The following is an 18,998-nucleotide window of genomic DNA, read 5'->3' on the forward strand; positions in this document are numbered from 1 at the left end:
CAGATGGAAAAGCCGACGGTAAGTTTGGCACAGTGATCTGGCTTCCTAGCACCACTCTAGTCCCAGCGCTCACATCTCCGCGTTCCCTAGCCACCCTTTGAGCTGCCTCTGCATATGACACGTTGTTCTGATCCTTCACTTCCTGCACTCGCTTCGCCTGAACAAAGCGCTCACAACCACGAAACCCTGCTGCATGATCCCCATCACAGTTAGGGCACTTAGGAGCCTCTGCCTTGCAATTTTGTATTACATGATCTCCACCGCACTTTGCGCACTTTCTTTTACCCCGACAAGACCCAGCAACATGTCCAAACCTCTGACAGTTATAACAGCGCAACGGTGGTCTAATGTACTCCCTCACTTGATACGCCATACTCCCAAGAAACACTCTCTGTGGCAGTACTCCATCTTTGAACGTAAGCAGGACTGGCGGGTCCCTGACTCCATTCCTACTCTTAAATCTCACAACATCAGTTACCTGGGCCCCCTTAACATTTTCTAAGATCTCCTTCTCAGACAAGCCATCATACATCCCATAGACCACTCCCTTTATTCCCGGCTGTCTTCCTCTAGGGACCAAACTCTCCACCTTGACCACCAATTTCCCCACACCCCTAGCATCATTAAACTGTTTTCTGTCTTTGCAACAAACTCTTAACATCCCATTATACAGAATCTTAGCTTGAAAATCCCTGCCTATTTGGCTCTCCAAAGCGGTGGTAATTTTTAATGGATTCACTGCTCTAAATCCTGCATCTCCTTGATTTACTCCTTTAACTTTAAACAGCACGACAAATTCTTCAATAATTCTAGTTCTCCTAACTTTACTTCCTTCGTCTCCTGACATTTCGGGTCTTTCGCTCGATGCCTCTCTCTTAGAGCCCCCCTTTTCCTTACCTACAGTCTGCCACCCACCACCCTCAGCCCCACCGCTCTCTGAAGCCATGGGCCTCTAGAATCTCCGAAGTGACTCGAACGACCTCCCGCAGCTAAATCCCCTCAACTAGTCCTAAGTCCTGCAAGTTTTCCAGGCTGAGCAACTTTAGCCTCTCTCTGGTGTCGGCCGCCGAGAGCTCCAACCCAAAGTCACTGGTCACGGCCACATGATCACCTCCGTGGTCACCGTCTACACCAAAGAACCGCTATAAGATCTTTGGTCTACACTGGCGCTCGCTAGTCCCCTTCAGTTTTCTCTTCAGCATATAAAAGGCATGCTCAATTGGGTTCAGATCGACTGATTGATTTGGCCACAAGAATAGACCATTTTTTTTTTAGCCTTGAAAAATTCATTAGTTGCATTATCAGTATGTTTGGGATCATAGTCTTGCTGTAGAATGAACCGCCAGCCAATGAGCCATTTGTCTGAATGAGCAGATAGGATGGGTCTATACACTTCAGAATTAATTATGCTACTACCATCAGCTGTTATATCATCAATGAAGATAAGTGAGCCAGTACCTTCAGCAGCCACACATGCCCAGGCCATAGCCCCCACCACTGTGTTTCACAGATGAGTTGGCATGCTTTGGAACTTGGGCAGTTCCTTCTCTCCTCCATACTTTGCTCTTGCCATCACTCTGATATAAGTTAATCTTCGTCTCATCTGTCCACAAGACCTTTTTCCAGAACTGTGGTTGCTCTTTTAAGTACATCTTGGCAAACTGTAACCTAGCCATCCTATTTTTGCGGCTAACCAGTGGATTGCATTTTGCAGTAAAGTCTCTATTTCTGTTCATGAAGTCTTCTGCGGACAATGGTCATTGACAAATCCACACCTGACTCCTGAAGAGTGTTTCTAATCTATCGGACAGTTGCTTGGGGATTTTTCTTTATTACAGAATGAATAATAATAATAATATAATATATCTTTTATTGTCATTGCACGTCAGTGCAAGGAGATTTAGTGTGCAGCTCCACTGATGTACAAGAAAGGTAAATAAATACAATACATAAATAAACAAACTGAATTGATTGACGTGACCATCTGAGGGAGACTGTCCAAAGGGGGTGGGTGGGGGGGCACTCATTAGGGCCGGTTCAGAGCCACTATAGCTCTTGGGATGAAACTGTTCCTGAGTCTGGAGGTTCGGGCGTAGAAGGCCTTGTAACGTCTGCCGGAGGGAAGTAGTTGAAACAGACCGTGGCAGGGGTGTGATGAGTCCTTATGGATGCTGAGGGCCTTCCTGAGGCACCGCGTGTGGTAGATGCCCTCCAAGGCTGGTAGCTCTGTCCCGATGATCCTCTGCGCTCTGTTGACGACGCGCTGTAGAGCTCTCCTCTCCGCCTCCGTGCAGCTGAGATACCACTCAGAGATGCCATACGTTAGTATGCTCTCTGTGGTGCAGCGGTAGAACGTTGTCAGCAGCTGTTGGGGCAGACCAGTCTTTTTTAATGTCCTCAGGAAGAACAGTCGTTGCTGTGCCTTCTTGACCAGTGCGGCGGTGTTTGTGGACCATGTGAGGTCTTCTGAAATGTGAGTGCCCAGAAACTTAAAGCTGGACACTCTCTCCACACTTTCCCCATTAATGGAGATTGGGGCGTATTCTCCAGAATGGGACCTCCTGAAGTCAATAATCAGCTCCTTGGTCTTGGAGGTGTTTAGTGCCAAGTTGTTATTGGCGCACCAGTCCGCCAGGTTCTGCACCTCCGCTCTGTATTTTGTTTCATCACCTTCTGCAACAGTGTCCTCCATAATGTTTAAGAAGGAACTGCAGATGCTGGAAAATCGAAGGTAGATAAAAGTGCTGGAGAAACTCAGCGGGTGCGGCAGCATCTATGGAGCGTTGCCTATTTCCTTCGCTCCATAGATGCTGCCGCACCCGCTGAGTTTCTCCAGCACTTTTATCTACCTTCGATTTTCCAGCATCTGCAGTTCCTTCTTAAACATTATGGAGGACACTGTATGTTAACCTTTCTCCTCAATCTGCACAGTTTATCCTCCCAATCTGGTAATCTGCATGAATGGGTGATTAATATTGTCGCCCAGCTTGATGCAATAGCCAATATTATGTGGGGGTTGGCTGCCTTTGGGGGATTGCCTCAAACATCTGTCACAACCCTGGCAGAAGGTTGCCAGAAACCCAGAAGGAACAATGTACCCACTCTCAAGTTTCTATGAATTTGCTACCCATTTGAAAATTCTGGCTCCCCGAAAAAAAATCGTAAAGTGTTACAGCACCTAATGTAACTGTAGGGCATGTTCATGAAGCACCAAAGAAGATTTATTGTAATATATTGTTTAACATCATATGTTAATTTTATATCAAAGATTTAGTGAACTCAAGACCTGCTATTTATAACTCCCAGGGATAAAGATAACTAAAATATTCACAATGTCAGCTGTTTATGAATTGGGTTCTTTGTTCCTGTGGTGCCATTCACCCTCAACAAAAGAGTCCCATGGTTCAGCAAATCCGAGTAGTTGACATTGGAGCTGTCAGTGGCTGCCTATCAATGGCCCTGGTACCTTCATAGCTGGGGAACATTATTGCAGCAGTTTAGGAACATGCAAACTAATGCAGCAGAAATAATTTATGATTTCAAAACAATATAACCCAGCCAAGTTGTAAAACTACTTATACAGTCCCTGTGGGGCATGCTATGAGAAACCTTGCTACACTGTCAAAAATGTAGGTAAGAGTTTGTATAACTTTGTACAACTTTGAGAATATTGAAAGAAACTTACCGTTATGTAACATCGTTTAAAGTCTTTTGACTGTCTCAAACGCGATTCATAAATAGTGAATTGCTTTTGAGGTGGAGTTGGTGTTTTATGCAATACAGCAATCCAATCCAACAACAGCAATGTCTTGTAGAAATGAGCTACATGATCACATTAATCTGTTTCTACAAGTGGTGATTGAGAAATAAGTGTTAATCAATAGAACATCCGTGAACTGCGTGTTATGCTTTCAACTTAAGTTTTGAATATTTTATTTATTTTATAGTTGTACTATTTATAGGTTTGGTGATGTTGAATTGCTCGTGGAATTTTGATAGATTAATTTTTTTTAACACGTTTAAGAAAATTTTGATGACAGCTGAAAAATCAAAAAAATTTCCATTGTATCAGGTTTATACAAACATTGTGGCGTCAAGATTTCAGGACAATGCAGTTTTGGACAGATGGAAATTCATGTGTCTAAAATGTATTCACAATTTATTCAGTTCTTGTTGTCTGCGCACACAGTTCACAATCTTCCGGTCTGCTTATTTGACATGGTTACTGTTTGAAAAGAATCTTCTTGACAATATTCGCCAGATGTTATGTCTCTGCAGATATGTTCTGGCACATCATACAAGGGTGCCCAAAGTATCATGTATCTCCTGCAGTCACTGTTCTCATTTGGTGCCACTGGTAGTTTATTTTATCATCTCTGCAACTTTCACATATCACTTTGATGGCCCCCCAAAGCACTTGTCATGTTTAAGTGACATTTTACTTCCCCGCAGTCTGCGTGTGCTTTATTTAAAATGTCTGATATGACACATTCAAACAGAACATTTAATTGCAATTGGACACGGTATGTAATTTAAGTGACAACAATTATAAATTAACAAAAGAAATTGGGATTGCTGTTCATGTGATTGACTTGTAACAAAACTCTGTTGAGAGTAAGAATTGATTAATGTCTCTGTCCCTGATCAATGTGTGGAGAGGGAACCGGGGGAGAAAGTTTGCATGTTTGTAGAATTTAGCTGGACTCTGATGTATCTAGCAATTGGATAGCCTGCTTCTCATTTTATCATGAAAGAGAAGCAATTGTACATCAACAAACACTAATTATTGGAAAAGATTTTTCAGGAAATCAGCATTAAAAAGTCTCTAATTGAACTGCAAGTCAGGACTATATTAGTGTGATTGGAATAATACATAACTCTTTAATTTGAATTTCTTAGAACATCATGTTGGTGAGCAATTTTAATCTAATTATTAAAAACAAATAAAGTTTGATACGTTGCAGTGGATGAACTTGTTATCAGAATAATTCTACTCATCTAGACATCCAACATTAGACCTCTTTTGGGAGCTGCCACTTTTACTTCATAGAGCACAGGGCCACTGTATATAAATGAAAGATGCAAAAACAATTACTACCTCAACAGATTAAAACAAGATAATAGTTTTCTTGTTTTATTTTGGAGAGATAATTATTTATTTTAATTCATGTCTTTATTGTACTTCAAGACAAAATTGCTTTGTAAATTCATGGTACATTATGCATTGAAAAATGGTTAATGGCGGTGTTTACCCTGTCAACTGAAATATATGTAATTAGTTAGGTTAGGTCAGCATAGGATTAGCATGCATTACCATTGATTTTTTTAGTATTGAAGACAGGTTACATTCATTTTTTACTGTTCAAGTCTACTATGGAATAGATTTTTAATTATTTTAGGGACTGGTTGTTTCGATATCCCAGTCTATCTATACACGTATATCTATAGACAAGATAGATTAGAATTATCTTGGTTACGTGGGTAGCATTTAGTTGAGCTTCACAGAAAATGAAAATGCAGATTGAGTTAGGACAGATGTTGCCTTTGGGAAAGGACAGTCTCGCAGTTATATCAATATATCATTGGGCTGAGCATCTTTCCAAACATCCATTTCCTCTTCTTTGCCTCCAGCACCAACTATAAATTAAGCTTGATTTCTACCTTTCACAGTAACAAATAGTATTATTTATTGAAATTCATATCTGCCACATGCAATTCTCTCTGACTGATTGTGAACGGTCATTACTAACTAGCTAAAATATGTGACGCATCATTTCTTTATTCAATTATAAAAGAGAACATTTGTATAAAAAGCAGAGAAAGCATATCAAAATGCAGGAGAATATTTAATTATATATATTCTCTTGATTTATTTTGCAAATTAATTGAATAAAACATTGGTGGGAGGGGTAGGGGGGTAAGTTCTGCATTGACATCCAGCCATGCACTCAAGTCAGGAGAGAAGTGCTGGGATAAATTCCAAAACCAAGCGCTCATTTGTACAGAGCTAGGAAACTGATTGATATAACTGTTTTAACAGATGTCACCAACGCTGCTTGCTGTGCCATTGGCTGGTGCAAGTTAGCAATCTGTCTGGAAACTGGAAAGATATCCCACAGGCTAATGAGGTGGTGGGAGCAGGATAGCCATGTTGGGGGGAATATCTTGCTCCTCCTGTTTTGCTAAAGTATTTTAAGGCATGACCTTTATTTCAACTATTTTACTTCAACTATTTCCTGAAAATATGAACTGCTTTTCCAGTGATAATCGTCCTAAAATGGCTCCTCTGATATTGTTATCACAGGAAAGTCCGTACCAGCTTTTTAAAGAGTATCCAATTACGCTTGTTTACCTGTTACCTGTTCTCTGCTCAGAGACCTGCAGATGGCTTCCTTCAAATGGCATCTATTCTCCCTTTGAAAGTGACTGTTGAGTTGCTATTGTCATTTGGCATCACTGATACTTAACGATTATGAGTGGACCTGAAACAGTCTGCTCCTGGAAATTGATCCCAACATTTAAATACATGAAATTATCACCGAGCTTTGGCTTGAAACCTATGGGGAGCAGTGCAGACAGCCCACTGTTAGTCGGGTTGAAAGCCATACTAGTTTAGTGGATTAAATTCTCACCCTTCTGACACACCTCGGAATCGTGACCCCTCCTAATTACGCACTTACCAACTGCACAAAAATTAGCACAAATTGGCACTAAAATGAAGAGTAGTTGTAGTGATACCAACCGTAGGAAGTGTTTGTCTTGGGTTTGATGTAAATAATATCTTTAAGGATAAGGAACAGATGCTTAATATTAGATTAGCAGCAAAATCCTTCTGAGCGCATCAGAAGAAAACATCATAATTTTGCAATGTTCCTATATAACAGTAGTAATAAGCACACATTTAAAATTGAATTGCATACTACATTAACAGCAAAATACTTTTAAGTGCATCAGATGAAAACATAATTTTGCAATGTACCTATATTTCCCCTTCCTTAGTAGAAATATGTACAAATTAAAAATCAAACTGCATAATAATCTTTATACTGTCTACCAAGTGAGGCTGAGAAGCCAGACTGTTACAATGTTATAAGTGTAATTCTTATTACACATTCTGTTTAGGGGGGAGTAGGAGTTGCTGGGTTTTTAGCACTAGAATTTGAGCTGGTAGAATACCTGCATCCATTTACAGCTAATTAACTAATAGCTCTCAATGTGAAGGCATGATATCTGCAGAACACTTTGTGATGTGCAGCTATCCCAAGCAATAATTTGGGATTTCGCCGTTTAATAGTTCACTCTGAAAATGTAATACCATTTCTCAGCAACGGTGACACAAGGGCAAATGGGGAGAATAATAAAGGATTAATGTGGGAATAGTATAAATTACTACTTGATAATTGACAGGCTGGGTGGGTTGAGGGGCTGTTACTGTCCACTATGACCCGAAACAAAGTGGAATTCAATAACATTATTTGACCCCAACTGCACTTTTAACATCTGGCTTCAATAGAGGCTGTTATGACTTTACCATCAAGTGAAGACAGTGGGAAAAGGATATATGGACAGAAGTTTTGTTTTTGCTCCTAATTCTGACGACTACAACCTGATAGAAAATAAACTGATTGCATCTGGAGCACTATCTAGCTTCCCATCTTTCTGTTCGTGCACATATGTTTTTATTAGAACTGTGAACTCTCCATCATGCTACAGGAAATACTGCTTTCAATTAAGGAAGTTGGAAAGATCTTGAAGGGTTCAGAAATATGCAGAATAAAGTTGTTTGTCTGAGGAACCGTATTCTAACATTGAAGAATGTTCTACTGAGGATGTGGCACATACAAATATACTTTTAAAGGATTACATTTTAAATTAAATGTAATGACTGAGTTCAGAGATGGTACTTTAAATTGTGGGTTATTGCAAACTTTATCTAATCATTGCAGATTTAAGTTTAGGAAAAAAAAAAAAAAAATTGTGAGTGAGGCGAGGTCTATCATGCATTTTCCAACATTTTATTTTTTGCACTATGATCTCTAACCACCATTTTCCTGTAATTTATAATCCCCAGGATCTCTTCTTTCCCCCATCTCTCACCCCTTATGTTGCCCCCATTTCCATAATCTCTATCATTTTCTTCTTCGAACCTGTTTCCTTCTCCTTTAGGAACAGCCTAAAACCTCCCCTAATTTTTAGTTTAGAAATACAGCGCGGAAACAGGCCCTTCAGCTCACCGAGTCCGCACTGACCAGCAATCCCCGCATATTAACACTATCCAACGCACACGAGGGACAATTTACACATACACCAAGCCCATTATCCTACAAACCTGTACGTCTTTGGAGTGTGGGAGGAAACCAAAAATCTTGGAGAAAACCCACGCGGTCACAGGTAGAATGTACAAATTCCGTACAGATAGCATCCGTAGTCAGGATCGAACCCGGGTCTCCGGCGCTGCAAGCACTGTAAGGCAGCAGCTCTACCGCTGCGCCACCGTGTCACCCTTGCCTCCACTTTTGTATTTCTGAAGCCACTTTGACGTTTTACTATGTTAATGTTACTGCATAAATTCAGAGTTTTATAGGCTTCTTATTCCCCAATTCTGTAGAGATCTCACTGAGTTCACTCCCTTGCATTAATCATGAAATAGTAACACAGCCTGTCCATGTACCAGTGCTAAGATTGTTACCGATCTAGCCACGAGCAAAACTTAAGGGAGCCTAATTGTACTGGTATCAGGAGACAGACAAATCAGATTTTGCAAACCTCAAATGATCACAGATCCAAGACATTCTGCTCTGGGGCAGTCTGTCTTGTACAACTTGTCAGTTCCAAATTGGAGTACATTCGAAATTGAGTAACACTTGTTTACAAATCATTTATATGAGACATCGCTGTAAAATGCCAGTCACCGCATGTTTAACATCATCATAAATACATAGACAATAGGAGTAGCACCGCCATTCAATGTGATCACGGCTGATCATCCACAATCAGTACCCCGTTCCTGCCTTTTCCCCATATCCTTTGATTCCACTAGCCCTAAGAGCTGTATCTGACTCTTTTAAATGCATCCAGTGAATCGGCCTCCGCTGCCTTCTGAGGCAGAGAATTCCACAAATTCATAACACTCTGTTTGAACATTTTTTTCTTCATCTCAGTTCTAAATGGCCTAACCCTTATTCTTAAATTGGGCCCCCTGGTTCTGGACTCCCCCAACATCGGGAATATGTTTCCTGCAACTAGCATGTCCAATCTCCTAATAATTTTAGATGTTTCTATAAGATGTCACTATCTTATCATTAAGATACTGGATGAGTACTTTGCATCGCTTTACATAATAAAAAAGGATGTTCTAAAGTAGGAGTGGAGGTCAAACTCTGATGTTAAAAAATAATAAAATGGAGGTGTCAGAAAAGTTGGCTGAATTTACACTGGGTAGGTAACCAACAGCCTAGGATTTTAAGTAAAGTTCAGGAGGAAAATTGCAGGGTGACTGACCATAATCTGTCAACATTCTTTGGATACAGGAATGGGACAGAGGACTGAAAAGTTCAAAAAGAGAAGGAATGACCCAGCATCTGTTTAACCAGGCCAGACAGTTTAAATACTTTGGTGGAAAGGTTTCTAGAAACATTGATCCAGGGCAAAATGGGACATAGAGGAAATCACATTGATTAATGAAGGAAACTGGATTAATGAATGCAAATCAACATGGATTTGTTTCGAATAAAATGGTGTTATCCAATGCTATAGAATATTTGGCGGGGTAATGGACGAGTGTAATACAGTTGATGTGGTGTACGTAGATTTCCACAAGGCATCTGATAAGGTGCCAAATAACAGGCTTACTAACCAAGCTGAAACCTACTGTATGAAAGGGACATCAATTGCATGTATATGAAGATGCCCATGTAATCTATCTATATTACTAAAAGTCTGATCTTGACCGCTTTTGGCCCACTATGCTGCGGTTTCCGAGAGAACACCGCTACCTACGGCCGTCATTCTTGGCCACCTCGCTCAGAGCCCCCCTCCACCTTCTGGGACCAGAGGACTTTTCCCATTCCCATCGATGATAAATCAGAGAGATATTAATGTTTAAAAAAAATTCCGCATTCTCTCTGCTGCCCCCACTGGCAGCAGGGGGAAGGGACTATAAAACCCGGAAGTGTAGTCCCTCACTCAGTCTTTTGTTTTGGTTGTCAGGTGGCTGCAGCCAAATTGTCTGCCTTGGCTTGGCTTTTAAAATCGTTGCAACAGTTGGCTGCCAGCCCAAGAATCCATTCGGCCCACAATGTCAATACTAGCCCTCTGGAAACCAGTACCTTCGGCCTGCAACACCCATACTAGCGCAACAGAAAGCCCCCCCCCCCCCTCCCCCAACTGGCGAGCAATATTGGAATTGGTGGAGAGGTGGAATATTGCGTTGGTGACCAGCCCTCCTGTGTGATGCTGGGACCCAACGGGTCCCACTTAGTCTAGTAGGTAATATAGAGTCACGATGAATGGTTTCCTTTTGGACAAGAGGAAGGTGAATAATGGCTTCTCATTAATATATTAAAGACTAGCCTTTGCGTTGCAAGCATAATTTCTAAATTTGCTGGTGACACAAAGCGGGCGTACAGTGATTTGTGAAGAGGCTAATGTGAAGAGGATGCACTGCACCAGAATATAATCAGGCCAATGAAATAGGCAAGTGCATGAAAGTTAAAGAAAGATTTAAAAAAACCTTTTTGGAGAATAGGGAGCAATAATGTAGAATTAAGGTTGTTGTTCTCAGAGTGATACAGGGTGTTATGTTTCTACAAATCATCGAAAGTCACAGGGCTTGTTGAGCAAGTGGGCATAGATGATTTTGGACTATATCATTCAAGGGAAAGAACTCAAAAAACAGCGAACATTTATAAAACATTGGTCTGGTGTCAGCTGTGGTATTATGTTAATTCTAGTCACATCACAGGAAAGTCTCTCTATAGAGAGAGAGAGGGAGAGAGGGTTCAGAAAATATTTATAAGAATGGTTTTTGGCATGCGGAATACATTCACAAAGGAATGGTACTGCATTATTTTGAAGAGGAGGAAACGAAAGGGAGATTTAACAGAAGTATGTAAAATGAGGAAGGGTCTGGACAAAGAGGCTAGCGGCAGGCTGTTCCCTTCAGTGGAGGTGTCAACTGGTATAAAATAAAGGGGAAGAAAATTGAGTGACGTGATAAAAAAAATAGTTGGAATGTGCAATGTGGTGCCCTCGGGTGTGATGGAGGCAACGTGCACTGCGACCATGCAGAAGGAATTGGATAAATCTACGGAGTGGAGAAAAAAATTGTAATACTGTAAATTAAAAAATGCTCACGATGGAATCGAAAGCTGTTCTGGTGGAGAACCAGCCTGAACTTGATGAGCCAAATGGCCTCCTTTGTGCTGTAACCTTTCAATTAATTTTCATTGCAAGTAAAAAAAACAATAATTTGTACCTTATGTTTTTCTTTCAAGTAATCGTAATTTGTAACTGTTTATTCTCATTATTAATTTTCATTTTCTTCTCCAGAGAAAGAAACTTTTCTGGATCCCTTTGTATTGGGACGTTTGCTGCCAGCCACACTTGGGAGTTACTACAGATATTCTGGCTCCCTGACAAAGCCGCCATGCAGTGAAATTGTGGAATGGATAGTCTTCGGCAGGCCGATCTCTATCTCCCTTGAGCAGGTGAGTATTGATTGGTAATGAGGAATCCATGGAGCTGCATTTTACTGCCTTGGCAGCAGAAATTTAATGTACCATTCATTTTAATTAAAGAAGGTTATACAACCACCAATGTTTCTCCTCCAACACATCTACCCACTGTTGGAAAAAGGGAACCAACCTGAAACATGGTCACTTTCCCTCCACAAATGCTGCCAAACCCGCTGAGTTCCTCCAGCATTTTGTTATTTGCTCAGGATTCCTGCTGCTGCAGCCTCTTGTGTTACCACTGTTGTTATTGCAAAGTGTAATTGAACTAATACGCTACAATCAAGACAGTGAAGCATGTCTGCACATTTACATTTAGCACTTACATATAGCACAATTCTTTATCCTTAAGAAGATCGTCTCGCTGTTTTCAAAATACTGAAGAAGTACAATTTATAATCAGATCTTTTTGGCAGGTGTTACTCCCCACATTTGCAGTATAATGACGATGGACCTCAACTCCTGCAACAAAACATTCTGCATTGATGCATTGGGATATTATCTCTGGCAGTAGGCATATGTTCTATGGCACAAGATGTGTTTATTGCCATCAGAATGTTTTCCTCACATTGTTCTTTGTAAGAACTTGTTTAGTTCCAAGTAGCCTACTCAACATGATGCACAACACATCAAGATTCCAGAAATGTGTTGGAAGGACTGTCTTTATTTTCAGTTGTTGCGTTGAGTCATGCAGGTACCTTCAAAGTGAGATTTAGCGATCAGCCGTGTTGCAAGGACAGATTAGTTTGATGAGCAGAAGGGAAAATCTGGAAGAAATTGGTATTTGCAATGCTGTTGGCAGCCACTGAATTTTTAAGCTGTGCTTGAGAAAATTCCTCATAAGAGTTGTTCATACTGATGACTTTCTTATCATTAAAAAAAAAATAGATTGCTAATCATCAGCCTGCTGCTTTACAATTAGAATTGACCTAAGTTTTGTAATTGGTGGAAAAAATTGTGGTGCAGTCACGAAGAATTCTACCAACATAGACAATAGGTGCAGGAGTAGGCCATACGGCCCTTCAAGCCAGCACCGCCATTCAATGTGATCATGGCTGATCATCCACAATCAGTACCCCGTTCCTGCTTTCTCCCCATATCCCCTGACTCTGCTATCTTCAAGAGCCCTACCTAGCTCTCTTTTGAAACTTTCCAGAGAACCGGACTCCACCGCTCTCTGAGCCAGAGAATTCCACAGACTCACAACTCTGTGTGAAAAAGTGTTTCCTCATCTCTGTTCTAAATGGCTTACCCCTTATTCTTAAATTGTGGCCCCTGGTTCTGGAGTCCCCCGACATCGGGAACATGTTTCCTGCCTCTAGCGTGCAGATTGGTATGTCTGCCATAGAGTTCACTTTTACCCATGTCACAGGATTTAATATTATTTAGCAGGCTGAGCAACCAGTCACATTTAAAAATTCAACAGGAAGCAAGGTAGGCAATTTTTAGTTTCATTTAAATATTTTATATGGTGTAAAGCACCGTTAAGATGGGAACAAATATAATTTGTTTCAACAAGTATGGAAATCTGAAATACTCATATGGGGAAATGACAATGTGTGCAGGTTGAATAAGTAATTTTAGGACCAATGGCTTATCTCTGTAATTATGGCTGAGTACACCATTACAAAGTGTAGTGGAGTTGAGTGGGATTACTTTGTGCAGTCAGACTCTTTGAAAATGGTGCAGAGATTTGCAATGATTTTCAGTCTTCCATATATACTGTTTTGTATCAGTTGCTTTCAGTACAGGTCTTGGGACCTTTTTACATTTTTACATTTCCCTACCCAATTCCATTATATGTTATTTAAACCTATTTTTGCACTTGAGCTCAATGTCATAGTTGTGGTTATCTGTTTATAAGGTGACACAGCCTACTACGTAGAGGCATTGTTTGTTTTGCCACATTTAATCATCATTAGAGCCACATTCCTTCACTTAAGTGGAGGAAAGGAGATGAACTAAGTCAGTCAGTAAGTGGTGCTTGGTATTAGAACATAGAACAGTACAGCACCGGAACAGGCTCCTTGCCTGAGCCGAGCATGATGCCGAGATCAACCCTTATGCACCCACACATAATCCATATCCCTCCATTCCCCGCGCATTCATGTATCCAAAAGTCTCTTAAATGCCACTATCGTCTCTGCCTCCACCACCAGCCATGGCTATGTGTTCCAGGCACTCGCCACCCTGTAAATAAAAACTTGCCCCGCACATCTCTTTAAAATTTTGCCTCTCACCGTAAACCTGTGCCTGCTAGTATTTAATATTTCTGTCCTGGGAAATAGGTACTGATTGTCTACCCTATCTGTGCCTCTCATAATTTTATATAATTCAATCAGGTCTCCCTACAACCTTCGGCGTTCCAGAGAAAACAATCCAAGTCTTTCCAATCTCTTCCTGTAGCTAAAGACCCCTAATCCAAGCATCATTCTGGTAAACCTCCTCAACACCCTTTCCAACTTCTCCACATCATTCCTGTAATGTGGCGACCAGAACTGCATACAATATTCCAAATGCTGCCTAACCCAAGTCTGATAAAGCTGCATCATGACTTCCTGACTCTTATATTCAATGCCCCAACTGACGAGGGCAAGCATGCCATGTGGATTTGGACTCCAAGATCCCTCTGTACATCAATGCTGTTCAAAGTCATGCCATTAATTGTGTATTTTCCTCTTACATTTGACCTCCCAAAGTCCACCATCTCACCCTTGTTCGGATTAACCCCGCCATTTCTCTGCCCATTTCTGTAGCTGATCTATATCCCACTGTATACTTTGACAGCCTTCCTCACACACTGCAACCTCAGCATTCTTGACGTCATCTGTCAACTTACTAACCAACCCATATACGTCTACGTCCAAGTCATTTGTGTCGGATATTAAGCTGTTGAGTGTGCTCGCCAGCGGGAGCTGGTAGCATATTCTGCTTCCTGGTTCTCATGGTAGTTCCAGCTTGGTTGCTTTAATGACTCTCTGCAGTGCTTGTATCAACACTGATGCATCTTCTCAAGAGTTACAATTCCAGTTGTCATTGGAATTGTGTATTTATTGAAGCCTTACTTGACCTTTTACCTATGTCAAATTTTATGCCTGCATTTACATCGTGGACAGTTCTTAACCTTGCCTAAGTAGACAACCTTCATAACATAATCAGCAAACACTCCGCGAGTCGCATCCAGTAAAGCGTATGAGTGTCCATGCAGTCTGCTTTGATCATGTTCTCTGAAGAACTTGTTGTTGACAGTCATTGCTGAACTCAGATGAAGCATGCAGATAGCTGCTTTCATGCCATTAAGGAACTCCAAGTACCAGAGAAACTTTGTCGGATTTTAATAGTCTCGTAAATTTCACTACTGCCAACCCTGTTCAAGGTCAATAAATGTGACACAGATAACTGCCTGTTGTACAAGGATTTTTTCTTGTAATGATTATAGTGTGAAGGACATGCTAATTGTGGAGCATTCAGCTCTGAATCAATATTGAGTTTGATGTGAAAGATCACAAAGCCATAAAATAGCCGTAATTGATTGATAAATACACCAAATGCATATCGAAGTTGCAGCCCTCTTGAGATTCTTTTGGAAACTTGACCCATCCTGCACTAGATTAAGTAAACCATCATTTCTGTGAGTCTGGATGACATGACAATGAACCAGAGATATAAAGTACTGGATTGACTGTCATAAAGTCTGTAATTATACTTGTCCGCCTTTTGCATCTATCAGTGAGTAGATCATGCGGTTGGATGGAACTGGATCCTGGGAGCTATGATTCTCCCACTAATGGACAAACAGCACTTTGACAACTTCAAACAGCAGCAACATCTGTTCCATAAGTCTCAGGAATCATCTGGAAAAGACCTTGTTGCTGGTCATTCCAAAGTCTGCATTGGCAAGGGGTGTGAAAACATTGTAACACAACATCATGGCCTCGACAAAAATGGCCAACAAGACCTTCAATTGTTTCACTTGTGAGCTGATGACCTTCACCTGTAAGCTGACGGTCTCAAACAACTACAGCAACTACAGTCATATGGAAGCACATGCACAAAGGTTTCTTTCATCAGAACCTTCCTCATCCATCATCGAAACTGGAGCTGCAATCTTTTTACAAATGTGTGGGATGCAACAACATTTTGCTGGTTTAATTTTCAAAACAAATATATACGGCCCATCACTCACATTCACCCCATGTACCCCACTGACCCATTCTTAGTTGCTCCAGATCCATTCGGCAGACATTGGATCCAGGTGACCAGGGCCTGAGATGTGCCAGGGCCTCATTTGATGTTGTATTATCATGTCACATTATGGGACATGAATGGGTCAGATGAGCCACAAATAAAACTGCTGTATGTCATGTTACCTAACTGTAAAACATTAAACTATTTGGGAGAGACATACAGCAAAAAAAAACAAGCCCTTCCGTCCAACTTGACCATGCTAGCCAAGATGTCCCATCTAAGCTATTTCCATTTGCTCTAATTTGGCTCATATTCCTTTAAACTTTCCTATCCATGTACCTCTCCAGGTGTCTTTCAAATGCTGCTATGGTACTCGTCACGACTACCACCTCTGGCAGGTCATTGCATATACCCACCATCCCTCAGGTTCCCATTGAAACTTTAACCTCTCACCTTAAACCTATCTCCTCTGGTTCTTGATTACCTTACCCTGGGTAAAATACTCTGTGAACGACCCTATCAATTCTCCTCATGATTTAAAACATCTCCATAAAATCACCGCTTAGCCTCTTGCGCTCCAAGGAAATTAAAGGATAGAATGTGTGACATAAAATAATGACTGAATTACATCTTATTCTGCTTCACCTGCAACCTCAGAGGGTGTGTTTAAATTTGAGTCAGGATTCCCAGTTCTCCACCAGAAGGTGTAGGGTAGGAACATTGCTCCAAACAGTCACTGGTAAGGGGCACTGCAGATTTACCTCTGAATTCTTGATAGACGTTCAATGTTGCATGTCCCTTGCCAACATCCAACTTCCTCAAATCTATTGGAAAGAACTGCAGATGCTGGTTTACATTGAAGATAGACACAAAATACTGGAGTAACTCAGCGGGACAGGGAGCATCTCTGGAGAGAAGGAATGGATGACGTTTCGGGTCGAGACCCTTCTTTAGACTTCAGCCTGCTCTATCACCCACCAAATGGAGCTCAGAGCCTGGCAGACATTGACGCAGAGACAACAACCTGGCTGCTCAACACCCGGCTTGAGATCTAACTATTCCTTTGGTTTATTTATGTTTCATTCGCAAGAAGAAGAAGACCCATTCCTTCTCTCCAGGGATGCTGTCTGTCCCACTGAGTTACTCCAGCATTTTGTGTCGATCTTCCTCAAATCTATTATTATTTTACATATGAATACAGTCTACTTTTATGCTCTGATTTGTCATCTGTATTATACTGCAAAGGACTTCACTGATTATGTTTGATTCTGAGTTATGAACTGTGAATTTCAAACAGATTATTTAAGGGTTTTTTTTCTGTGTAGTGTTCTGCCTAGCCTATGATTTGAAGAATTCATTCTTGAATCTGATTTGTTTTGAAATCTTCTTAGAATCCCAAAATACAGCTGATGTTTCTGGAGTAATTTAAAGACTATGTTATTTTTGCAATCGTAACATCGCTTTGCTTAGAGGCGGTTACAATGCATTAGTCCTACAAATAACATTCTATGAAACCAGATATAATATGAATTGCTTTTGTTCCCTTGGTAACAAATAAATCATTTTCACAAAACCAACGCATTACATAAAATGAGTTGATGTGTGTGCTTCTCAAAGACAATCACTGGATAAGCTTGTCTGCATATTGTGTAAAATTAAACAATGCTACTCAGATTTTTAAATTGGACTCCCTGAATTTGACAGAACAATGCCATGCTTGAAATGATTGGATTGACAGCATCTACTGTTAGATTTCAGGTTTAATGTTTCCACACAGCATGGCAAATAAAAGCTGGAATTTGATAAGATTGCTGGGTTTATTTCTTTGGGCAGCTCAGCTTCTATAACCTGTCATTATTGGCATCATGGTTTCTTGGAATTTTACATCCTATTTCCATCATTATGAATGATTTATTCTCTGACAAGCATTAATTTCTTCCCATTTGATTGCTTTGTACAGCTGGATGCCTTTTATTCCATATTTACAACTGAACAGCAAGACCACGTCAAATCAGTGGAATACTTGAGGAACAACTTCCGACCACAACAGAATCTAAATAACAGAGTGGTCTATAAGTCAGTTGTCAAAGGGTCCTGGAGCCAAGTAACCGAGAACCCTGGCATCCTACACATCACAGAAGGTACTCTTATTTTTTTTAAGGTTTTAAATCAAATCACTGCATTAAAACAATGAAGGATAAGATGTGTTGTACTTTCAAAATCAATGAGGCGCATCAGAACATTGCCTCATACGAACAAATAAATATTCATCTAAATTGGCTTTATAAAGTTATCACAAATGTTTATTACATTTTCTGAATCTATATCTTGCTCTCTTTTGGGATCAGTGAATACCTTAAAGGGTAGAGTATCAGAGTATATTTAAAAGTCTTTGGCAGTGAGGTCTGTTGAAAGTATTTGCTGTGCCAGTAAACTGGTATCGTGGAACCAAAATACAAGCATAACCTAACATCTAATTACCTTACTAAACCTCAAAGAAAAAACAAAACAGCAAACTCTGGCACAGCGATGAAGCAAAAACTACCTAGCTGAAGTTTTATAAAGCACTTCTCCAGTAAAAAATATGAATAATGAAACGGATTGAGATATGTTGGTTTGAGAATGATTATATTGCACATTATAATTTTAACAATTACATCATATATCTGATATTTTAAGAATTTTAATATGATTTGTACCAAGATGCATGACTTTATACATACACCAAAACGCTCATGTCAGTTACAATTTATACAGAGGTTTTGATCACAGCATTGATTCTTTTATATGCTTTTGTGATAATTTCTTCCTGCGATGGAGCGATTTTGGCTAGTTAACCTTGTTCGCCGAAGAGTCACAGAGAGTCTGAAGAAGGGTCTCAACCCAAAACATCACCCCTCCATGTTCTTCAGAGATGCTGCTTGACCTGCTGAGTTGTTCTAGCAGTTTGTGTCCTTCTGCTAGTCATCTACTTCTGGGCATTTCTCAGCTCAGTGTGCTCTCTGCTCCTTCTCCTAGTCTTATTGTGTTCAAAGAGGAATGCCTGTCTCTGGTAGTAGCTGGCTGGTGCAATAATCA

General features: G+C 40.5%; 1 protein-coding gene and 1 long non-coding RNA gene across 2 annotated transcripts in view; one reads left to right on the plus strand and one right to left on the minus strand.

Annotated features, from left to right (window-relative positions):
* Positions 1-18,998, plus strand: part of ptprg (protein tyrosine phosphatase receptor type G) — a 535,498-nt gene that overhangs the window by 357,818 nt on the left and 158,682 nt on the right. The window contains exons 7-8 of the mRNA XM_033036632.1: positions 11,551-11,708; positions 17,881-18,061. Coding sequence (XP_032892523.1) covers positions 11,551-11,708; positions 17,881-18,061 — 339 coding nt within the window. The remainder of the gene's footprint in view (positions 1-11,550; positions 11,709-17,880; positions 18,062-18,998) is intronic.
* On the minus strand, positions 710-18,411 carry LOC116983069. Its single transcript, XR_004414602.1, has 3 exons — positions 18,402-18,411; positions 6,660-6,664; positions 710-959 (listed from the first exon to the last, which is right to left on the minus strand). It is a non-coding gene; the product is annotated as an uncharacterized LOC116983069 (long non-coding RNA).

This window comes from Amblyraja radiata, chromosome 18, assembly GCF_010909765.2.
Source record: "Amblyraja radiata isolate CabotCenter1 chromosome 18, sAmbRad1.1.pri, whole genome shotgun sequence".
Lineage (NCBI taxonomy): Eukaryota > Metazoa > Chordata > Chondrichthyes > Rajiformes > Rajidae > Amblyraja > Amblyraja radiata.